Here is a 25,859-nt window from a genome sequence, read left to right on the forward strand (position 1 = left end):
TACTTTAAATATATATATATATATATATATATATATTTTAAAAATTATTTTAAAAACTTTTAAAAATCCTTTAAAACCTTTAAAAATTATTTTAAAACACTTTTAAAAATCGTTTAAAAACTTTAAAAATTATTTTAAAACACTTTTAAAAATCCTTTAAAAACTTTAAAAAATATTTTAAACTTTTAAAAATCCTTTTAAAACTTTAAAAATTCTTAAAAAATATAAAATTGGTGTTGCACCAATTTAGATTAACTGCAACGAGAAAATATTTCCAAAAAGGTAATAGTACCAGTTTGGAATTATGCGAAAAACTGAAAAGCCGAAAGACAATAAATAAAAAAATTTCACCCCCTTGTCTGATTGATGGTTGCACCAAATCAGAGCAATACCTACTCTGATACCACTTGTTGGATTGTGAAAGTCGATATAGGGGGGGGGAGTGAATATCAATTTAAAACTTTATCGAGAGATTACTCAGCGGAAAATGTATAAGAGAAAAGAAAGAACAACGCTAACACAGTTCGATTTACTTGGTTTGAAGCCTGTGTCGACTTCTACTCTAAAGGCCGCACACAAGGGTGCTTTCGATGGACAATTCACTAGCAATTCGAAAGTTTGATTACAAATTAAGTACAAGAATGCTAATGACAAATTAAAACATTACCGACAAAGAAAGAAACTAGAGGAACAACGCGTTGTCAGAGCTTTGCAGCGTTACAGGAGCACAAGAGATCAGATTGTGAGTTCTTGTTGGAGCTTCAGCCTTAACCCTCCTTATATAGGAGGTTTGGGGCGCCTGGAACCTTCAGGGCGCCCTGACCATGACATAGCCGAGCCAACCAGGGTGCTCCACTTGGAAAGGTGACGCTGAGGATTAATTTTTGCCTCCGGGGGCTCTGGTACCTCCCGGGCGCCTGGACCCTATTTTCCAGGGGTTTCCTACCTGCAAGAAAATGTTAGTCCGAGACAAATATATATCCTGCAAAATAGAGTGTTAGCACAGTTTATCATTAAATAAAATATTAATTAGATTCCGTTTCCTCAAGACCGGAATCTAGTCAAGATCTCGACTTTAGAGTTCCGAAATGGTTCTAAGTCGGATCGGCGCCTAAGTTCCCTTCCCGGGAACGCGCCCTCACAGTCACTCTCCTCTAGTGACTTACCTTCACTTACCTACCAGAGGTCTGGTCAGCCCTTCGACCCGTCTGGACTTCGTGCCAGCTATCCGGTCAGCCCATCGACCAAGCTAAACTTCGTGGCAAATGTCTGGTCAACCCGTCGACCCGTTTGGACTTCGTGCTAGCTATCCGGTCGGCCCGTTGACCTAGCTGGACTTCGTGCTAGTTATCCAGTTGGCCCGTCGACCTAGCTGGGCTTCTCCTATACACTCGATCAGAGTGTTAGACAACAACAAAACTAACTTAACCTATTTTGTCATTCATCAAAACTTGAGTTAGACCGTTAGTGCTAACCGTACCAACAGTACAAACCCACAACGGAAAACCATCGTAACGAAAAACATGGGCAGAGTACCAAAAACTCGATATAAAATACACGAGTGCAATAACTACACATCACAAGTCTGTAGTTCACAAACAAAGAAACACAAGTCTAAAATAGAAAATCATCTTGACACAACGTGGGGACTAGCAAATGAAACCTCCTGACGACCTTAATCTGAAATACAAATAAGTCAACGGAGTGAGTTGAATGAACTCACTGGGTATTGAGCAGACATGCATAGTACGATATAGCTATCAGTAATAATCATGTAGTACAGTCTTCTGAATAACAACAGAAAATACAAACTGACAATAGAATAAGCTGTACTCACCAGGCCCTCCTATCCGGATGGAAGGGTCGTCAGACTAAATACCTAATGTCTCCTATATGTATGTCAATCATATGCAATCACCAAAAATGAAGCATCCAAATGCAGCAATCACAAGCAATAAATGCAATCCATGCATATGATGCAAATGACATGGTCACCCCTAACGCAGTCAGCCACCTCACACGCGATGGTGAGGGCGAGTGAATAGGGCTATGACAACTATGCACTCTGTCATCACTACTCCTGAGTGACCAAATGGACAAGATGCTGTCGAAGTACACCTATCCTCCTACCCAAACATAGTGGAGGAGCCAAAGTTCTCATCTCCCTATGTCATAGTCAAGAGGAGGGATCCCTGCCCGCTACCAAGCTACAGTCACACTACCCATGAGCGGACCAATGGAGCCCTGACAGAGCTAGTCTGCACACCCTACCTGATATACCACTAATCCATGAGTGGTTGTGTGTGCAGATCATGTAACTGGCGATGTGCTCAACAATAATGGAGTTGACAATTGCTCAGCATGCAATCATGCAAAATGGTACATGACACTAAAGCATGTTACTCATGAAAATACCAGCCTCCTCATAATGTGTACCAAAAGGAAAACCGAGTCCATAACAATGATCGAGATATGCATGCTAAATAGTAAACCTAGGTACACATGCCAAGTAATAAACTAGGTACACATGCCAAGTAATAAACTAGGTACATATGCTAAGTATATCTAGTAGCTAGACATGTATCCGGTAATGCATTGTATGTCACTACATAGGTACACAATGCAAGAATCAAGAGGACATAAGCATAAATACATAACTGATAACAGCATGAGCATACTACGGTATCAAGCAGTGAAATACCAAGTCATATATAAACATAATCATTACTACTAGATATAACCTACTACGCATATTAAAATGACAATATCAAAAGATAAGTCAAGGGTACCCGCCTTAAACGTAAATCGTATCAGAAAATCCCACGTCGAGATGCTCGTTTCGAATCAAGGTCCTGTGACATATGATATATAGATTTAGCTAATTATATATGAATTAAATAGCTAAATCAAATCCCCAAACCTATTTAAGGAAATCCTAATTGAAATACGACCATTATCCAATCCAACTATTGATTTAATCATAGTATGAGGACTATATGCTCAACCTATCTCTTAACCATAGATCAGCTAATTCTAAACCATTACACACCCAACTCAATCCAACAATATCCAAAACAGAATATGAGATGAAATCTCTACTAATATGACATTAAGCACATCTTACCCCTTAACCAGATCCAGATCGGATGAATGCTGGATGTAGCTGTGGAGGTGAGTCTGGCAGAGGACGGGGTGATGCCAACACTAGGGCGTTGATTTGATAGTAATCAGAGAAGAAGAAGAGTGCTAGGGCAACATGACATAAACCTCGATCAAGTGGCACTGGTGCAATCGGGCAACGACGTCGCGTAGAGATCCAACATAATTAACCAGCAGCGTTGAGCAAAGATCCAACGCTGATGGCCATGGTTCAACCTCGACAAAGAGATCTATGAGACGGAGGCAATATAACCTAAAGTTTTACCGACGATGACTCCTTGGGTGGTATCAGTTGCTATCCTGTTTGGATCCACAAGCGAGAGAGTCAACACAAGAGATCCAAAGATAAGAAGAGAATCGTCAGCTTATACCTGATGTGAGGTGTGGCTTGGTGTTATAGCACACGATAATCGGGAGAGCAGGATCGATTGAAGGTCGCGTCAAACGTTGTCGATCCAAACCCTCACAAGGAGTCTATGGTGATCTATGTCGGCAATAAGGGGGAAAAGGGCACAGTGATGAAGAGGAGGGAATCAGGATGTCGGCGCTAGGGCAAAGGGAAGGCGGTTGGCGCTCTATGGATGGCGACCGATGTCGTGTTGTGGCGACCGGAGGTGACGCGTTGTACAGGAGGAGAATGTTGGAACTCCAAGGTTGTTTTAGTGTAATCAACAAGTTAAGTTAGGTCCTGTGTGCTTTTAACCTTGTGTCTAACTGTGCAGGAGCTTAGGAGCACAGATAGTCGAGCGGAAGACGCAACTAGCGAGAAGGGCAGCACGTGGTGCGTCCGAGGGATGAGACGCTGCAGAAGAGTACACCGGCGGACGAGAAGGAAGCATACGGTGGTTCCGAGAGATGAGAAGCCGGAGCGGAAGACTGCTCGGGGAGCAAGAGACGCAGCTAGCGAGAAGGTCATCACGAGGTGAGACCAAGGGATGAAGACTGCGGATGAGTACGCTGGCAGACGAGAAGGAAGCACATGACAATTCAGAGGGACGAGAAGCCGGAGTGGAAGCCTACTCGAGAAGACTAGAAGTTGGGTTCGGGTGAGCCTTATTTCGTATGACCGAGATCACCCAAGCGAGCGAACGGAGCCGGAGCAAAAGACCTGGGTTGAAAAAGTTAATGATGTTGGCTTTCCCCATCCAGGGTGCCCGAAACTGTCTGAGGCGCTCGGAACAGTTCAGGGCACTCGGACCGAAAATATATCCAGATCTCGATCAAATCGAGATCTGTGTGTTGGGGAAAAAATTTTATCCTCCCAAGGTGCCTGGAACCCTTCGGGATGCCCCGACCAAGGCTATAAATACAGCCTTGGTCCAGAAGCTTTTATTCAACTCAAGCAATTCATTTCCAACACTTGTACGCTTCATTTCTAGATTAGCTTCTTTGTTTTTGCGCTTCACTGTTGTAAGAGGCTTCTCCGTTTGAAGGAGTATTTAGCGTTACACTTTCCTTGGATTAACAATCTCCCTGGTTATAACCAAGTAAAAATTCTCTTGCCTCTTCTTTCTCTTCTGTTTAGTTAATTTACTTTATGCAAGTGTTATTCTGTTGAAAGTTCGAGAAGGGTTTCATTATATTATTTTTCAGGTTATTCAACCTCCCTTCTAGCCGACCCCAGCGGTCCAATAAAGAAAAAGGTCGATGGGAGTGCACAGGGAGATCAAATGGCTGTTGGTGTGAGGTGGAGAAGGATGGAAGACGATGACGCAAGGGGGAGGGATGAGTTTTGTACTCATGGAAGAAGAGGAAGCGAAGCGTCGACAGGTTGGGAGAGACAATCGGGTTCGAGGAAGAGGAGTTCCACGCCGTGAGAGGGAGAGGCAGCATCAGGCAAGAGGGGAGGGAGATGGCGCGGATGAAGATGGCTAGGGCACGAGCAATGAGAGAAAATGAAATATTATAAACTTAGGTATCTCTAATTAAATTCTAGGTTAATTCCTTAATCAACTCCCACTTTTGGATATTCCAAACAAGCTTTTCCCAAACCTATAAACTCATCTCCTTAAAATACGTCATCCGAGCTCTGAAAATTTTTCAAAAAATCCCTAAAAATTTCCTTATAGTTATCCATCATTTTCGGTATTTTACAATATCAATAGTACATGATTGTAACGATACTGTCATCGAACAGGAATAAGATGAAGAAGTAGAGAAAAGATATCAAATAGTATATTCCACTAGTTGTTTTGCAATATTTTACAGATGAAGTATCATATCATGTTTTCTAAAAAGTAACCTATCATATCTTAGTCCAATACTAAATTTGAATATAAAGCCAGAATGTTTGAGGTCATTTGGCTTTAAATTTTCTCTCTGAATAACATTTGGATACCATTAATATATTTAAAATTTTGTGTGACAATATTAGCATTACATATCTTGTTACAAATATGGTATGTGTAAATTAATTTTTATTTTTTTTAAAAAAAAAGCATGTGGTGAATCGACAACAACTTATTTTCTATATCTCCATGTATGATAAGATTTCTGATACCTTCACCACACCATTAATAAGACAATGATTTCTTATTAGCATCCAAACTCAACATATTCATCACCTCTATAATGTCATTAAGTATGTAAGAGGATGACATCTTTGTTACAATGGTTAATGGGTCACTTCCCAACGGTCTCATGATTTACCTCCATATAATCTAGGGACGGATTGTGAAGGAAACTTGAGATGAGTGTAATTACCTTAATTTTGCTAAAAAGCAAGGGGTAATGATAGCAAAAGTAGTAGTAATGAATCTCTTTGGAGACATCCAATAAAATTGGATACAGAAAAGTAGTAATGATAAAATTTACATATCTATAAAAATTACAATTGTCAACAAGAGCTTAACATACAATTCATATTAGGTATGCAATTATCATAATTCTTATTGTCACCATAATTCTAAGATTGCATGCCATAATTAATATCATCATAATTTATCACATTGTATACAACTCGTAAACAACTTGTATATATGGGCTTATTTGGCTTCAACAATAACAAGAACAAATTATTTCACTCTTTCTCCCACTTTTATTTCTACGATAATAACATAGGCACACAACAATATAAGATATCAGATAGTACATGATTGTAATGATACTGTCATCAAACAGGAATAGGATGAACAAGTAGAGAAAAGATGATTTCCTTCATCGAAGTTTCAGGTTCTGTGAATCCATCGCCATGCTTGTATATAACTTCTGTACTTCGCGTAAAGTGGAGTAATACTTCAGTTACTTCTCTAGACAATCCAGTTGCAATAAGGAGCTCCTCGTTCATAGTCTTCCATGCATCTTCAACAAAGCCTAGGAGCTTCTCACATGCAACATCTTCTGATGTTCCATGTTCCTTCATATAGCAATCTACTGTTGAGGCAACATGTATCCTCTTTTGTTCTCGCTTCAACCCAAAAAAAGAAAAAGGTGTCTATCAAGCATATATAAATTTGCTATGTTCTAGGGTTCCTATTGGGATTATAAATTCCCATACACAAAAAAAAAAAAAAAAACTTAAGTTATGGTTACTATATATATATATATACCTCCTTTGAAGCTATGTCATTAGTGATACGGGCAATTGTTCCACAAGCTTCTGCGATCTTTGGTGAGCCTTCGAACCATTCAAATGCTTCCTTTGTGGCCACTGCCTCCTCCATGCCACTCAAAAGTACGCAGGAAAACAAGATAAATCCAACACTTATGATTGAAACACGCATGTCCTCTTCTAACTTGGGCACATACTTGTCATCCCTCCATTGGCATTCCTGGAAGTAAGTTTGAGCTTGAAATTTCCACTATACATAGTTAATTAACAGAGAATAATTATAACTAAGACCTGGTTATATATATATATATATATATATATATATAAAGTGGGAAAAAATGTAGCTAGGAAGCATAGACATACATGTTCCTTGAGGTACAATATTCGAAACGTCTCCTCCGGTGCAAGTTCATTTTCAAATTCCTGAAAAGTGCTCAACATTTTGAGAAAGAAATCCCTTAAGTATTTTGGTAGTTGATCTACTGCACTAGGGCTCCACCTGCATGAATAAAAAATTGGTTGTTAATCTTAAAAAAATTAAAACGTGATTTAATTTTATTGTAGTTACATTTCACAATAGATGTCAATCATGCCTTTGGATTGCGTCTGTCAGCAGTCGACTCTCTTCTAGTGTGCTGTAGCTATCATAGAAGTCATCCAAGACAGTAATGAACATAAGTAGCTTAGTCGCAAACAGTCGAGCACGAGAACAACTGGGTTCATGACGTATCACCATCAACCAACAGAAAGATTCCACCACCCGGTCTCGAACAAAATTTAGATGCATAATGTCTAAATTCAAATTCTTCCACCACCTGCATGCATGTCAGTATCATATATAAGTAGGGTGCCTTTATAAAATGGTTTAAATACTCACACGTACATCAAAATATGTGACTCATTTTACCCAAAACTTACGTGCATATTTTCTTGAGCTCCTCCTGGTGGAGACGTTGTAATATGTTGAAGTCCAACTTTGCAAGCTCAAGTATTGTTTCATTTAGTGTTGGTTCATCTTGGTAAATAGAGATGTAGCTTCTTGTGAAAATTTGTTTCATGCTTCGTTGAATAGGTGTCTTGAGAGTGAGAGACACTAGCTTTGCAAATGTTGGATTTAGATCTTTTAACAAAGATGTAAGACTATCTTTAGTAAAAGAAATGGCTTCATGGAGTATAGTCTCTTTTTTAGTTCCAAGGTAAGCCGCATTATATAAGCTCAGGAGACCCTTAGCATCATCTTTTAGTTCTTCCATAAATTTTCCCTCCTTATCCTTGTACTTTTTAAATACATCTGCATTATATATATATTATGCACTAAATATATAAATAATCATGTAAAATACAAAAAAAAAAAAAAAGGCCGAATAACCATAAGAAAACTTTCCGGAATTTTTAGAAATTTTCTGAAAATTTTTCGGAACTCGTATGATGAATTTAAGGAGATCAAATATTAGTCTCCGGAAAAGCCTGTTTAGACTACCCCATTTAAACAAGAAAAAAAAATTGATTTTCCTTTTCCTTTTTATTTTCTTTTTCTTTTCTCCCCCGCCGAACCCCGTGCCCTAAATGCCGAGCCTCTTCTCCTCTCACGCCCTAACCGCTCCTTCTCCCAAACCGACACCGCCCTCCCTCGCGTCACTTCCTCTTTTTCTCCACGAGTACAAAAGCTTCGAACCCGAGCCTTCCCCTTGCGTCAATTTTTTTTCGCCTTCTTTCCCTCTGCGCTAGCCATCTCCACCACTGCCGTCTCCCTCTCGCTAGATACTGGCCACTGCCACCGCCCGCTCCGACCGATCACCTGGGCGTCGTCACCACTTCGTGTGAGACTCACCAACAACGCAACGACCATTGTAGGAAGTGGTGTCGGCTTGAGCAAGGAGCTCGAGTCCTCTTCATCGTGTCTCCACTGCACTCTCCGGTTGCAAGCCACCCGAGCAACCTTCTCTTTCGATTGTCGAGTTCAATTCGGCAGTTGCCCCCTCCGATCCGTTCATCTCCTCGCGCCAAGCAACATCGAGCCATGCCCTAGATCTCGCCGCTGCACCTCTGCACAGGGCGATCTTCAACCAAGGGCAGAGAGTCATGCCCTATCCATCTTCCACTCGCTACTGGCTACTGCTACCGCTGATCGGCCGACACCGCCCAAAACCCCTCGGCACCTCTTGGCGCAGCCGACGCCTCGCCTCTCTTCACTGCGCCGATTCTGCCAGAGAGGGAAACTACCGGTTGGGTAAGTCTGTTTACTTTTGGGTTCAAAATTCATAGAGGTTCGCGTTTTGATATCATTATGGGAATGGTCTAACTGTGAAGAATGCCTGGCAGTGGTTCCTGGGTAGTGATGGTAATAAAACTGTGATAGCAGTAACTCCGGTCACAATTTCCAGCAGCTACCCTTCTCCAGTAGTCACTTGGCTGTGAGTTTGAGGTAAGAGAATTAAGTTTAGGTTGATAATGCTAGTTGCAAATCCTAATTGGAAGGTGAAATAGCTAGAATTTGTTTAATTCAAGAATTTTAAATATAAAGGAAGGATAAGATTATTAAATAGGTTTGGAGATTTTTATTTAGCTATATAGCTAAATACATTATGTTTGATATCACAGGACTTTGATTCAAAACGGTGTCTCGACGAGGTATCTATTTTGGATACCATCCTCTTATTGGAGGCGGGTACCTTGACTTATTTATTTTGATATGTCATGTTGATATACTTAGTCATATTTAACAAATAGTAATAGTTATGTTCATTTTTGCATCGGTATATCATTATCTATTACCTGAGCATACTGTATTTATTTCCTGCTGTTGCATTCATGTTCCTTTGATTATATATGACCGTAAGGTAATGACATACCATGTCTTATTATGTTCAGGACATTGATTTATTTTACCATATATGACCTATGTACCTAGATCATATTATTTGATCCGTATATCTTTGGTACACATTTTGGTAGAGATGGAAAGGATCATGATATTTCCATGCTTAGTGTCATGCATCATCTCGCATGATTGCATGTTGTGCGATTGTTGGTTCCATTATTGTTGAGTATATCGCCAGTTACATGGATACGCACACACGTCCACTCTTGGGTTAGTGGTTTTTATCAGGCAGGGTGTGTTGCAGTAGGTTGCTCTGTCAAGAGCTCCGTTGGTCCACTCATGGGTAGTGTGACACAGCGTGGTAGCAGGACAAGGATCCCTCCTCTGGATTGGCTCAGGGAGATGAGAGCATTGAGCTCACCCAGTTATGATTTGGGGTAAGGAGGATAGGTCTACTTCGACAGCATCCCGTCCACTCGGCCACTCATCAGGAGCAGTGATGGCAGAGTGCACGGTTGTCACAGCCCTACCCACTCAGTCTTACCATCGTGTGTGAGACGGCTGACTGGCAGTAGGGGTAACCAGGACATGCCATTGACATCATACGCATTGATGCATTTATTGCTTGTGTTTGCTGCATTTTATATGTTGCATATTTGGTGGATGCATATGTTTGACATGCATACAAGATTTATGATACTCTCGGTCTGACGACCTTGTTATCTCTTTACCCAGGTCCTGGTTAGTACAGATACTCCTGCTCATAGTTTTGTATTTTTCATATGATATATATCCAGGAGACTGTACACATATTTATTATTAGTTGCTATTTCTTACTATGCATGTCAGTAGTTACCCGCTGAGGAGTTGACTCACCCCGTTGATATTACTATTTCAGGTTGAGGCTGTCTAGAGGATTTCAGTCGCTAGTCCCCCTGCAGATCGCAAGGATGTTTGTTTAGTCTTTTGATTTTTCTTATTATACTATCTAGACTATGCTTTAGACTTGTATGTTTTTGGAACTTGGATCTTGTATGATCCCTTATTTGTCAATGGAGTTTTATTTGGATATGTTTTGCTACATGCCTAGACAGTAGAAAAGGTGAGTTGATTTTATTTGTGTCATTATGATTTGAGTTTTATGGGTGTAGTTGAGTAGGAAAATGATTTGAGTTTTATAAGTGTAGTGGAGTAGGATATTTGGGATGATTTTCCTTATCGTTGTTTTAGTGGATTGTGATACTAAACTGCGTGGTATGTTATTATACATATGTTCCGACCGTGTTGGCCGAGGTATCTGGATTGATGTAGTCAAGTTTCATATTGTCACCCGTACAAGGGAGATGTTGCCGAAATTTCTTCTTGCAGGGATTCCCCCGGGGCGTGACAATTTATTTGGTATAATAGCCAAGTTTCTGATGCTTGGTATTCGTATTTTGATTTTGCGTGTTAATCTGATACCAGTTTATTTGGTATCAGAGCGGGTTACGATACCTACTTTTCGTGTTCTGGATTTGAGAGTTAGCCCAAGTTTGCTAATTAAATCGGGTATTTATTTTTCGGATTTGTATGGGTTTCCGTCGATTTTCTCGTACGGCATTCCGAGGTTATATGTGGGGACTGGACAACGACGGAACATCTCCTGACGACAAATAGGTAAAAAGGTAATTTTATAATTTTTGTTACTTGTGGTAATATCTGAGTTATAGCTTAACAGATATGAGGAGATCTACACGGGCAGTATCTATGAGACGTGGTGTTGGACGACCACGTAAGAGGACTTTGGAATCTCTGGCAACGGACTCGCAAGAGATCCATACTGGGCTTGAGCCTGTCAATCAGGGACAGACTCATGATACTGCGGGTGCGTCGGGCTCTCAGACTCCAGTGGCTTCGTTAGAGGTACCTACCCATACCGTACACACTGTACCACCCGTGGCAAACCCGATACCTCCACCAGCAGATGTTGCGGCGTACCCGACACCACCACCACCTGGACCTACCGTGTACCTGGCACCAGCGGTACCCGTGCCCCCAGTGCCTACAGTGTACCCATCACCCACACCAGCTGTACCGATTGCGCCATTTTCTGTACCACCACCTACCGTACCTCCAGCTACAGCCACTCATATCGATCCTGCAGTACCACCAGTGATATATGCCCTAGTTTATGTAGCAGCACCGAGAATACCTCCGCCGGTATATCTAGCGGTACCACCTGTAGCACCAGCTCCAGTGATTTTGCCAGTTCCCACGACGATCCCTACCCACCTCACTGATATTATTATTAGTTAGAGTCCTAGAGCCAATCATTTGATGATTGTATTATAGACTCATTGTATCATATTCTTATATAAATAAAGGTATTTTTGTTTTGGTTATTATACTTACTTGTATTGGTGCCAAATAAACTAATGTCCTTGAGTAGAGGGTTCTCACCTATATCAATCGGTTAGTTGAACCGATAGTGAGATGATATAGGGAACACTACTTTAAATCATTCCTAGTCGAGTATTAACATTCAGGGACAATGTTAATGCAATAAGACTAGCATGTAGGTCAAATCGATGACTTGATCTCACAAGTCATGGATATAGAGATATCAAGTTGACACATGGGTATGCATTGGAGAATGTATACTGAATGACCCGCCATGAGAAACTATCATGGATCGTTATATGAGTGTCATATACTTTCTCATGTGTCTATTAGTATGACTACTAGTCCTTGGACCTGAAGTCACCATGGATCCCTACATAAGGAGTTATGTACTTTGGTTTCATCAAACGTCACCCGTAACTGGGTGGACTATAAAGGCGATTACTGGGTATGTAACGAATTATGCAGAGGGATGTGAGTGATATGTAGATGGGATCTATCCCTCCTATATGACGGGAGCGACATCGATATTCTTGATAGAGTGAGACCAAGAAGTGTATGATCATGCCCAAATGAGTCAATATGAGATATTGAGCTCATTCGATTTAGTGAGTCTACTTGGAGTTCAAGATTTAGATTGGTCAGAGGATGACACGGTCTATGCCTCACATTGATCAATCTAGATGTCTAGGATAGAAGGACACTTGTCATATATTGTGAGGAGTCACAATTAGTAGTCACAAGGTAATGTTGGATCTCAACATTCTTGTAACTTGGGTAGTAATGATGTATTGCTAGATACCGCTCATTACTTATGGTCCTAAATGGGTTTAGGGGCATTTCCAACGTTACAAGAACCTATTGGGTCACACACAAAGAACAAGTGGATGGAGATTAGGTTCATATGATCAACCAAGAGGATTAGATTCATGTGATGAATCAAATTGGATTAAGAGTAATCCTAATTGGGCTAATTGAGTTGGACTCAAGTTGATTCATGTGTTCAATGAGTGTAATTTAGATCATGACTCATTGAATCAATTTAATTAAATGAATTAGATTCATTATATTAAATTGGCTTGAATTAAATGGTTGGATTAGATCAACCATGAGAGAAATTAAGTCAAGTTTGACTTGACTTGAGAGGAAAAGGAAGAGGAAGAGTCAAGTTTGACTTGACTATTTGCCACATCATTAGTGATTTGGCATTAGGAGGACTAATGATGATGTGCCACATCATCAACGTGTGCCACCTCATGGGGGTTACAAATCTATTCTCTTTAATAGCCACATTTAATGAGAATGGGGGTTACCTTTTGGTTTTGAATGAGAATGAATTTTTCATTCACTCACATTCACATCATCTTCTTCCTCAAGCTCTCTTTTTGCTCCTTCTCTTCTCTTGGTCGTGGGTTTCAAGAAAGGGAGAAAAAAGGAGAGTGAGTCTAATCCAAGAAGAAAGGTTAGTGAAAGTCACATAGAGATTTTTTAGAGGAGTGTGTTCTCTTCTTTTCCTTTCTTCTTCTTCCAATCCCATCCGAGAGCATCAAGAAGTGCTAGCACACTTGTGGTGTTCTCTTCTCCATCCTTATGTGTTAGAGAACACATCTTGTTCGTGTGGATACTTCTAGAGGATTGTCTATCTTGACAATCTTGAGATCCGACACTTCCTTGGACGAGCGGGATTCGAAAAGGGCACGCATCAAGGGTAATTTTCTAAACATATAGATCTAAGAGTAGATCTAGTTAGTAAACTCGTACATGTAAAAAAATTTTGTTCTATACTCTTCGCACGGATCCGTTGGCTAGGGAGTTTCGGGGTTTCCGCGACGTGAAAAAGCAGTTTTCGCGGCCCGAAAAACCCAACAATTATCATGGCACGAGTCCGGATTCTAGCATTGGCAGAGTCGAGTCACACTATTACACGGAGAGACTGATTCGAGTGTGACCCAGTCCTGGATTGAGACTATGGAGCGGACCTTCTTCTACATGGCTTGCTCCGAGTGGGAGAAAACGGAGCTGGCTGCTTTCCATCTATGGGATGCGGCCGACACTTGGTGGGATACGCAGTATTCCATTATAAGCAAGCAGAATATTACCTGGGCGAGTTTCAGAGAGGCTTTTGAGAGCCAATATTGTCCATGAGCATATCATATGACTCGTCGGTAGGATTTTCTAAGTCTATGGTAGAACAACCGCTCGGTGACAGAGTACAATACAGAGTTTAATCGGTTGGCCAAGTTTTGTCCAGAATTAGGTGCTGAGGACAAGTCCCGTATGCTTCAGTTTATCCAGGGACTGGATGGGCATCTACAAGTAAAGCTTGCCGGTTTTGGAAATTCTTCCTATTTAGAGACATTAGAGAGAGCCCTGATGATAGAGTCAGCTTACCAGAGAGCATACCTGGACAAGAAAAATAAAAAGACGAATCAGACATCTGGATAGATCCAGCAGCCACAGACTACACAGCAGCAGAGTGGTCACAGTCGGACAGGTCGAGGAACTTCTGCGGCATCTGGCAAGCCTCAGAAATCGAGGCGGTTTTCATCAGGACATTTCCGGCCTCCTCAGCAGACTCGAAAATAACCCGCCAGTGACATCCATTGTGCCCGGTGTGGGTCCAAAGAGCACACCACATCAGCCTGCACCTTGGGGCAGTCAGTTTGATATTATTGCAAACTGCTTGGGCACATGAGCTGAGATTGTTCACTGAAGGCTCAGCATATTGCTTCCAGAGTTTCTGGTCATGGAGTTCAACTCAGTCAGCCAGGGATTCAGTGAGGAGGGCATAGAGCTCAAACTTCGCATTGCCAGCAGAGGATAGCTCCCCCTGCAGCTGCTGCTTGTGGCATGCATGGATAGGAGCACCTAGTGCCCTCATAGTACCATAGAGTTCTGCCGTGGGATCTCCATATCAATTGCAGTCTCAGCCCCTAGTCTAGTATTGGCAGCCCCATCCTCTGGTTCAGTACCAGACGTAGTCACAACCACCAGTACAGTATCAGTCGCAGTCCTCTCTTCCACCTCTGGCCTCATATCCAGCACCACCTCAGTGGCCGGCTCCCGCCCAGATGCAACCGCCGCTAGCAACGCTACCACCTCCACCTCCACCAGAGACTGGACAGATTCATGAGGTCACCATAGAGGATGCGCAGCGGACCGATGGATCCGTTTTCCATGGTACGATTTTTATTTATGCCTTATCTGCTGATATGCTGATAGATACTGGTAGTTCGCATTCTTTTATATCTTGTACCTTTATGAGGGAGATTGGTAGATTACCCACTATTAGACCGCAGCGACTGACCATCTCTTTACCATCCGATGATACTTTGGACGTCACCCAGGAGGTTAGAGGTTGCCGGTTAGACTTTGGCGACAAGAATACTTACGGTAGATCTTTTAGTACTAGAAATGGTCGAGTTCGATATTATTCTTGGCATGGATTGACTGTCAGCATATCATGCCATTGTTGATTGCTAGACGAGGGTGGTCACATTCCAGCCTCTGAACCAACCCTCGTGGGATTTCACTGGCATCAGAGACCACGACAAATCGACTATTTCGGTGATTCAGGCTCAGAAGCTGATGTCACATGGCTGTCAGGGTTTTCTGTTATCTTTGATTAATACTGAACATGACAGTAGTTCTCAACTCTCAGACGTTCCAGTAGTCCGAGAGTATCCGGATGTATTTCCAGAGGAGCTACCAGGTTTGCCTCCCAAAAGGCAAGTGGAGTTTGCTATAGAGTTGATTCCGGGAACCGCGCCGACATCGAAAGTTCCTTACCATATGACACCAAAAGAGTTGAACAAACTAAAGGTTCAACTCTAGGAACTTTTAGACCAAGGATTTATATGCCCTAGTGCTTCTCCGTGGGGTTCTCCTGTATTATTTGTCAAGAAAAAAGATGGTACTCTGAGGTTGTGCATAGATTATAGACAGCTGAATGCAGTGACAGTCAGAAATAAGTACCCCTTACCTCGGATCGAGGATTTATTTGATCAGCTCAGAGGTACATCAGTGTATTCTAAGATTGATCTGCAGTCCGGATATCATCAGCTGAGATTCAAAGAATCTAATATTCAGAAGACAGCATTCCGTACCAGATACGACCATTATGAGTTTTTGGTAATGCTATTTGGGCTTACCAATGCTCCAGCGGTATTTATGGATTTGATGAACCGTGTCTTCCTGGAGTATCTTGATCAGTTTGTTATCATTTTCATCGATAACATATTAGTTTACTGGCATTCCGAGGAGGAACATGCGCAACATCTTCACACAGTCTTGGAGACTCTTCGACGACATCAGCTATATGCGAAGTTCAGCAAGTGTGCCTTCTGGCTATCTTCAGTCAGTTTTCTGGGTCACGTGGTCTCTAGACGAGGTATTTCAGTAGACCCTCAGAAGATAGAGGCTGTCACTAGCTGGGAGCAGCCGAAATCAGTACAGGAGATCCGTAATTTTTTGGGACTGGCAGGATATTACAGACGTTTTGTTGAGGGTTTCTCTCACATAGCTATGCCACTGACACGCCTGACCAGGAAAGGCGTGAAGTTCACGTGGTCCGAGGCCTATGAGACCAACTTCCAGGAGCTAAAGCGGAGATTAGTGTCGACTCCAATTTTGGTTTTGTCCGCTGGAGAGGATGGATTCATACTTTACACCGATGCATCTCTTCAAGGTTTGGGCACTGTTCTGATGCAACACAGCAGAGTAGTCTCCTATGCTTCTCGTCAGTTGAAGGAGCATGAGAAGAACTACCCAGTAGATGATCTGGAGCTAGCCGCCATCATCTTTACTTTCAAGATTTGGCGGCATTACCTTTGAGATTCTCACGGATCATAAGAGTCTCAAATATATTTTTACCCAGAAGGAACTTAATCTCTAATAGAGGAGATGGATAGAGTTCCTGAAGGATTACGATTGTACCATTAGCTATCACCCGAGGAAAGCTAATGTGGTTGTCGATGCACTCAGCAGGAAGTCCAGAGGGACTTTGGCTTGCCACTGAGCTTCAATCACAGACTTGATTCAGGGTTTCTCCGAGTTGGGCCTTGAGGAGTAGGGACAGACAGACCGAGGTGTTTTGGTTACTATGATTGCTCAGTCGTCGATCAGGATGAGGATCCGAGAGGCCCAGGCCAGTGATAAGCATTTTCAGTTCATTGATAGCCAGATAGCTTCCGGACAGCAGACAGGGTTCACCCGAGATGATGCGGGTATTATATATTTTCGAGGTCGATTATGCGTACCTCTATCTCACCCGGTCAGGAAGGAGTTACTTCAGGAGGCTCATCGCTCCCGATTTGCTATCCACCCAAGTGGGACCCGCATGTATCAGGATTTGAAGCGTTCCTACTGGTGGAACGACATGAAGAAAGATATCACAAAATTCGTAGCTAGATGTCTTGTCTGTCAGCAGGTGAAGGCTGAGCACCAGAGACCTGCCGGATTACTTCAGCGAATTCCTATTCCTGAGTAGAAATGGGAACACATTACCATGGATTTTGTGGTGGGTTTGCTTAGGACACGACGAGGCCATGATGCGCTTTGGGTAATCATTGATTGATTAACCAAATCGACACACTTCTTAGCGATCTGGAAGACTGATTCCCTAGATCGATTGGCAGATCTGTATTGCCGAGAGATCATCAAATTACATGGAGTTCTTTTGAGTATTATTTCGGATAGGGACCCTCGATTCACGTCCCAATTCTGGCAGAGTCTGCAGCAGACCTTGGGCACTCAGCTTCGTTTCAGTATAGTTTTCCATCCGCAGACTGATGGACAGTCAGAGCGGACCATTCAGAATCTAGAGGACTTGCTGAGGTCTTGTATATTGGATTTCAGAGGTAGTTGGGAGGACCATTTTACATTGGTAGAGTTCGCCTACAACAACTGCTTTCATTTGGCTATCCAAATGGCACCATTTGAAGCGTTGTATGGTAGGCCTTGTCAGACACCCACCCTTTGGGAGGAGGTTGGGGAGGTCCAGCTGCTAGGGTCTCATAGAGCTTAGTAGGAGGCAAAGTTGGTCCGTACTATCAAACGGAGGATGTCAGAGGCGCAGGACCGTCAGAAGAGTTATGCTGATCGGAGACGGAGACCCCTGGAGTTCTCTGCTGGCAACTATGTATTTCTACGAGTCTCACCCACAAAAGGGTGAAGAGATTTGGCCTCCGAGGTAAGCTAGCTCCGCGATACATGGACCTTTCCAGATCTTGGAGAGGATTAGAGCAGTAACTTACCGGTTGGCACTACCACCGTCCCTGGCAGGTGTTCACGACGTATTCCATGTGACTATGCTGAGGAGATATATATTCGACCCGACACATGTGCTGACAGATATCTCAGTTCTCATTCAGCTTGACGTTACTTATGAGGAGGTTCCGGTACGGATCCTGGACCGAAAAGAGCGTCAGTTGCGGAACAAGACTATTCGGCTGGTTAAAGCCGGATGGCAGCATCATTCGGACGAGAAGGCTACCTGGGAGCTCGAGGATACGATCCGAGCTCGATGCCCCCACCTTTTTACTTGAGGTATGTAAGTTATATTTCTGTTCAGCATTTATACTATCTATTTACTTTTAGTACTTGCTGATGGTAGATAACGAAAATTTGGGGACCAAATTTTTTAATAGTGGGGGAGAATGTAAAATATCAAAAAAAAAAAAAAAAAGGCAAATAACCATAAGGAAAATTTCTAGAATTTTTAGAAATTTTCTGAGAATTTTTCGGAGCTCGTATGACGAGTTTAAAAGGATCAAATATTGGGCCTCGAGAAAACCTGTTTAGACTACCCCATTGAAACGAGAAAAAGTTTGGTTTTTATTTTCCGTTTTATTTTCTTTTCTCCCCCGTCGAACCCGTGCCCTAACCTCCTCATGCCGAGCCTCTTTTCCTCTCACGCCCTAACCCCGCTCCTTCTCCCAAACCGGCGCCGCCCTCCCTCGCGTCACTTCCTCTTCTTCTCCACGAGTACAAAAGCTTCGAACCCGAGCCTTCCCCTTGCGTCGATTCTTTTTCCCCTTCTTTCCCTCTACCCTCGCCGTCTCCACCACCGTCGTCTCCCTCTTGCTAGATACTGGCCACTGCCGTCGCCCACTCTGACCGATCACTTGGGCGTCGTCACCACTTCGTGTGAGACTCACCAACAACGCAGCGACCGTCGTAGGAAGTGGTGCGGTCGGCCTGAGCAAGGAGCCCGAGTCCACTTCATCGTGTCTCCACTGCACTCTCCGGTTGCAAGCCACCCGAGCAACCTTCTCTTTCGATTGTCGAGTTCCGTTCGGCAGTTGCCCCCTCCGATCCGTTCATCTCCTCGCACCAAGAAACATCGAGTCGTGCACTAGATCTCGTCGCTGCACCTCTGCATGAGTCGATCTTCAACCAAGTGCAGAGAGTAATGCCCTAGCCGTCTTCCGCTCGCCACTGGCTACTGCTGCCGCTGATCGGCCGACACTGCCCAGAACCCCTTGGCACCTCTTGGTGCAGCCGACGCCTCGCCTCTCTTCAATGCGCCGATTCTACCAGAGAGGGAAACTGTCGGTTGGGTAAGTCTGTTTTTGGGTTCAAGATTCACAAAGGTTCGCATTTAGATATCATTATGTGAATGATCTAACTGTGAAGAATGTCTGGCAGTGGTTCCTGGGTAGTGACGGCAACAAAACTATGTTAGCAGTAACTCCGGCCACAATTTCAAGCAGCTACCCTTCTCCAGCAGTCACTTGGCTGTGAGTTTAAGGTAAGAGAATTAAGTTTACGTTGATAATGCTAGTTGCAAATCCTAATTTGAAGGTGAAATTGTTAGAATTTGTTTAATTCAAAGATTTTAAATATAAAGGAATGATAAGATTATTAAATAGGTTTGGAGATTTTTATTTAGCTATATAGCTAAATACATTACGTTTGATATCACAGCACTTTGATTCGAGACAGGGGCTCGACGAGGGATCTATTTTTGATACGATCCTCTTATTGGAGGTGGGTACCTTGACTTATCTATTTTGATATGTCATGTTGATATGCTTAGAAATATTTAATAAATAGTAATATTTATGTTCATTTTTGCATCGGTATGTCATTATCTATTACCTGAGCATGCTATATTTATTTCCTGCTGTTGCATTCATGTTCCTTTCATTATATATGACCTTAAGGTAATGACATACCATGTCTTATTATGTTCAGGACATTGATTTATTTTACCATACTTGACCTATGTACCCAGATCATATTATTTGATCCGTATATCTTTGGTACACATTTTGGTAGAGATGGATAGGATCAGGATATTTTCATGCTTAGTGTCATGCATCATCTCGCATGATTGCATGTTGTGCGATTGTTGGCTCCATTATTGTTGAGTACATCGCCAGTTACATGGATATACACACACACAACCACTCATGGCTTAGTGGTTTTTATCAGGCAGGGTGTGTTGCAGTAGGTTGCTCTATCAAGGGCTCCGTTGGTCCACTCATGGGTAGTGTGACGCAGCGTGGTAGCAGGACAGGTATCCCTCCTCTAGATTGGCTCAGGGAGATGAGAGCATTAAGCTCCCCCACTTATGATTTGGGGTAAGGAGGATAGGTTTATTCCGATAGCATCACGTCCACTCGGCCACTCATCAAGAGTAGTGATGGCAGAGTGCACGGTTGTCACAGCCCTACCCACTCGGTCTCACCATCGTGTGTGAGACGACTGACTGGCAGTAGGGGTGACCAGGACATGTCATTGGCATCATACGCATTGATGCATTTATTGCTTGTGTTTGCTGTATTTTATATGTTGCATATTTGGTGGATGCATATGTTTGACATGCATACAGGATTTATGATACTCTTAGTCTGACGACCTTGTTATCCCTTTACCCAGGTCCTGGTTAGTACAGATACTCCTGCTCACAGTTTTGCATTTTTCATATGATATATATCCAGAAGACTGTACGCATATTTATTATTAGTTGTTATTTCTTACTATGCATGTCAATAGTTACTCGCTGAGGAGTTGACTCACCCCGTTGATATTACTATTTCAGGTTGAGGCTATCCGCAGGATTTCAGTCGCGCTAGTCCCCCTGCAGATCGCAAGGATGTTTGTTTAGTCTTTTGATTTTTCTTATTATACTATCTAAACTATGTTTTAGACTTGTATCTTTTTGGCACTTGGATCTTGTATGGTCCTTTATTTGTCGATGGGGTTTTATTTGAATATGTTCTGCTACATGCCTGCCTGGACAGCAGAAGAGGTGAGTTGATTTTATTTGTGTCATTGTGATTTGAGTTTTATGGGTGTAGTTGAGTAGGAATATGATTTGAGTTTTATGAGTGTAGTGGAGTAGGATATTTGGGATGATTTTCCTTATCGTTGTTTTAGTGGATTGTGATACTAAACTGCGTAGTATGTTATTATACATATGTTCCGGCCGTGTTGGCCGAGGTATTTAGATTGATGTAGTCAAGTTTCATATTGTTACTCGTACAGGGGAGATATTAAATTTCTTCTGACAGAGACTCTCTCGGGACGTGACAAATCATCTAGTCTCTCCGGGACGTGACAAATCATCTAGCTAGGTCTCTAAATATATAAGAGTAGAACATTGAATATATACCTGAAGAAATGTTGAATCCTTTTTGTCTAAGCAGTCGAAAATGAAGAGCAACCTCATAGAGCCCGTATTTGCTCATGTCAACATCCTTGAGATGGTCTAAAGCTTTGGCTATTTCCTCCATGAAATGGTAATCAAGTCCAAGAATTTGAATTGTATCAATTAGATTCATGGTTTGTAGGATGCCAGTCACGTTTTGGAACATACTCCTTACTTCGTTCTTGAGCTCTTCAGCTCTTTCATTCATCCATGCCTCAGACTACATCATGGATGCAAGAGAAAATTGATATATTAACTATATATATACTGAATTATGTATATATTGATCGATTACTGCAATGCAATACTAATTAATATCTGAATTGATGCATCATCCAAAGCATTGAAACGATACGAACAAGCTAAGTACTGATGTGTATAGATACCTGTGATTTCTGATTTGTAATAAAATAGTCACCCCAAAAGCTAGGATCGAAGCCTGCAACCTGACGATCAACAACCACGTCTTCGAAAGCCTTGAGTGATGGAGTATCAACAAGCTCCATGATTTGTATATGATTTTGAAAAGCATGAAGAGACATCTGCTTGTTGTCTGATTTTATAGATGATTTCTAGTCTTAAATTTGAAATTGAATTTTTCAAAGGGAGCAGTTGGATGAAAAGGAAATTTAAATAGTATGTCTGACAATTGAAACAAAGGGCAGTTATTCTTTATTTTAAATTATAAAATAAATGCCTTTTATTTTGATTTTAAAATTATAAAATATATCTCATATATATTTTATCTGGATTTCTTTATTCCGATTTTCCAGTTTAGCATTTAAGTTATAATTTATACTTATTCATACTGATTAAAAGATTATTTTAGTAGATTTACTATTGTATGAAAAATCAAAATTATTGTTTATATCAAATTGGTAAAATAAATAATTCTAAATATATTTATTTATAAGTTTTGCAAAAGGGAGACATATTGATCGATGCAATAAATAAAATAGTACAATTATTGATTTTAAAAGAAAGAATGTCTCCGTTGTTGAATAGAACGATAATGCATTCTAGAAGTGTGATTGGAATAACTTGGAAAAAATAGAGGCGTACTTGGAAACAGCATTCGCATCTATTAATTATAAGAAAAGATGACTTTATCAACTCCAAACTCTATTTTCTTATATCCAACAAGTTAGATTCTAATTTTCAAAGGAGAACATTGTGATTATTGAAATTTTCAAATGGAAATCATCTTTTTTCACAAGATATATAAAACATGATTGAAGATGAATACAAAGAGAGACATGATACCTCTTCTCGGACGGAAGAAAAAGAAAAGGAATACAAAGAGAATGTGAAGAAAAATGTTTCAACATTGAGGATTATCCAACAAGGGGTAAGCAAAATTATTTATCCAAGGATTTTCGACATCAAGAAGGCCAAAGAAATTTAGGAACTCTAAAAGTTGAGTTTCAAGGGTCAAAAATATTGGAAATATAATAAAAATCCCATATTGAAAATAATAAAAGAGATCATGAGTTTAAAAGATAGAAAATATCTCCATTGGATGATATGTATAGATAGATACATGTGATTTTTGATTTGTAATAAAGTAGTCACCCCAAAAGCTGGGATCGAAGCCTGCGATCAACAACGACGTCTTCTTCCAAAACCTTGACTGATGGAGTATTAACAACTTCCATGACTTGAATATGATTTTGAAAAGCCTGAAGAGCCATCTGCATGTTGGTCTGATTTTATAGATGAATTCTAGTCTTAATTCCCAATGAAAATTGAATTTTATAAAGGGACTAGTCGGAAGGAAGGAAACCAGGGGCGTTATTCTTTATTTTATAACTATAAAATAAATGCTCTTATTTTGTTTTTTATGAAGGTGTGGGCTATCTCTAAACATGTTAATGCATGTATTATTTTTTGAAGGTGACGGTGAAATCTATCATTGTACTAAAAATTAAAAGAATTTATCTATTATTTATTTATGGAAGTAAAAATGGAACCGTCACCTTGTTGACTCTTTCATAAAAAATAAAATAAAATGTGAAAGCCGCTTCTTCGTTGTCGCATTTAATATTTTATATATAATTAATATTCTGAATCTAAAGATTATTATGAAAAAAAAATTAATATAGTATCGTTACTCAATCAAACATATATAAATAAATTATAAAGATATTTTATTTTAACATAAGAGTTTTATATGAGGTCAGAAATTTAATATATTTTATATCCGTTAAAAATTTGACCCAAAACATTAGAATAACCATCAGTTACCTATAAATTATGAGTTAGTACATTTATATCATAAATGGATCATTTTGAGCTTCGGACTATAAATGGTAAGAACATCAATATCGTAATACTTTTTATGCACTTAGCGTTCAAAAATATAAGGAATTCAAAAAAAAAATATCTTCCATATTTGAACGAATGAGACACACTTAATGAGGTTAAATTATTTGTGGCGTTGAGATGTCCTTAGCACTATCTACATTTCCAATTTAATTTAGTTGATTTAGTGGCAATCGGTCACTTCAATGATTTAAAAGGGCTGGATATCTTAATTATCATAAAATAAAATAAATAAATAACTGGGAAGGAAAAATGAAGAATACAATTGTGAAGAAAGTTCTTTTAGCATAGTGTAAACTTTCATTAATTAGCGTTGAAAAATCAAATCACGCTGATGAATGTGAAAGTCTCCTCGAAGGATAAAGTGGCACGATGTCGTCTTTAATATTTTATATGCAGTAAAAAAAACATAATATGAATACGTTTTACCTATCTATCCATAAATAAAAAAAAAAGATTTATCAAAAGACATACTTAGATTTTAAATTTTATTAAAAGATATACACTATTTTAATTTTTACTAAAGGACACATCTTTTTATAATGATCTTCCCATTCTACTTTCTTAACAAATTTAACTATTTTTTTTTCTTTGTTATTTCTCTCTTTTCTCTTTCCTCCCATGCATGTCACGCATCTTCTCTTTCTTGTCCTCCGTTTTATCTTCTCTTTGTTTTCATTTTTTTTTTCTAACCCTGTTATATGAGATTAGGCCCACGTTGGGCATGCGGGTCTGATATGTGGAGATATTAGGTCCAACAACAGAAAAAAAAAAAGAAAAAAAAAAAGAAATTTAGGCTTTTCAAAACGTCCACCACTAGGAATACCGAAAATAACAATGGAGAGTATATTTAGACTTCTTGCAATTTTAGAAATCCACGGGACCTAAAATGATTGCAATCTAAGATCTCTAGATCGATCAGTGGATTTTGTCCGAAATACACTAATCGACCTAGAGACCTCATATTACAACCATTTAAGGTCCTATGGATCTCTAAAATTACAAGGAGTCCAAATATACTTCTCCATTGATATGAAACCCTTTAGGTAGAGTTCAAAAATATATTCACAAGGACTTAAGTTCAAAGTGGATAATATCATATAATTATGTAGATATATAAATTCTTTGGTCCTAATAAATAAATTTACAAAACTTATGGAATGAATTTGATAATTTGTCGAAGGGTTTTCTTAGAAATTTGAGCATATAGTTGCTGTTATTAGGAAACTAAAGATCTCACAAAGTTTACACAATATAAACTTATAGGGCATGCTTTTCAGGCATGCTTTTCAAGCAAAAGAGAACTCTAGAAATTCCAAGACAAAAAATAGGTCAAGGAAAGATTAACTATTTAACTAGGAAAGTCCTAACTAAAGATTATCTAACGAAAAGTCTTAACTGGAGGTTAGGCAAAGGGAAATCCTAATTAGATGTTAGCCAAAGGGAAGTCCAACAGGAAGTTAGTAAGGGAAAAGTCCAAATGAATCAAGGAGAACCAAACACTTTGTGAAGAAGCTTGGGCAAGTCAAGGTTGATCGAATATTAGGCAAGAAGTCTTAATAGGTCAAATGACTATGTAAAATATGACACACAAATAATAATTAAATAATAAAGTTATCTGAGAAATAAACTTGTAGGAATTTTTGGGAATTTTTTAAATTTTTTCTAGATTTAATCTGGGATCAAAGGAGGCATTTAATGGAGTAGATTAATTAAACTTGGAGAAAGCCTATTTGGATACCCCAATTAAGTTGGGAGTTGATTAGATTAATTAACCTAAAGTTGTTATTAATAACCAAAGTATGTAAACCTAATACTTAAGTTTTATAATCTCATTCTCTCGATTTTCTTATCCTCTCCCTCACGCATCCCTGTGTCGATCCCGATCTTATCGTCGTGTCTGCGCCGCTTGATCGCCCTTCTTATGCCACTGCTAGATGCAGCCGATCGACATCATCACATAATCACTAGAC

At 40.3% G+C, this 25,859-nt stretch overlaps 1 protein-coding gene across 1 annotated transcript; it reads right to left on the minus strand.

Moving 5' to 3' along the window:
* Positions 1-6,103: 6,103 nt before the first annotated feature.
* On the minus strand, positions 6,104-22,099 carry LOC121969625 ((S)-beta-bisabolene synthase-like). The gene is made up of 7 exons (XM_042519823.1): positions 21,951-22,099; positions 21,529-21,784; positions 7,628-8,000; positions 7,303-7,524; positions 7,073-7,208; positions 6,708-6,959; positions 6,104-6,565 (listed from the first exon to the last, which is right to left on the minus strand). The coding sequence occupies exons 1-7, from the start codon at positions 22,068-22,070 to the stop codon at positions 6,272-6,274; spliced, it is 1,653 nt and encodes a 550-aa protein (XP_042375757.1). The 5' UTR covers positions 22,071-22,099; the 3' UTR covers positions 6,104-6,271.
* Positions 22,100-25,859: the final 3,760 nt, after the last annotated feature.

This window comes from Zingiber officinale, chromosome 4A (assembly GCF_018446385.1).
Source record: "Zingiber officinale cultivar Zhangliang chromosome 4A, Zo_v1.1, whole genome shotgun sequence".
NCBI classification, from domain to species: Eukaryota; Viridiplantae; Streptophyta; class Magnoliopsida; order Zingiberales; family Zingiberaceae; genus Zingiber; species Zingiber officinale.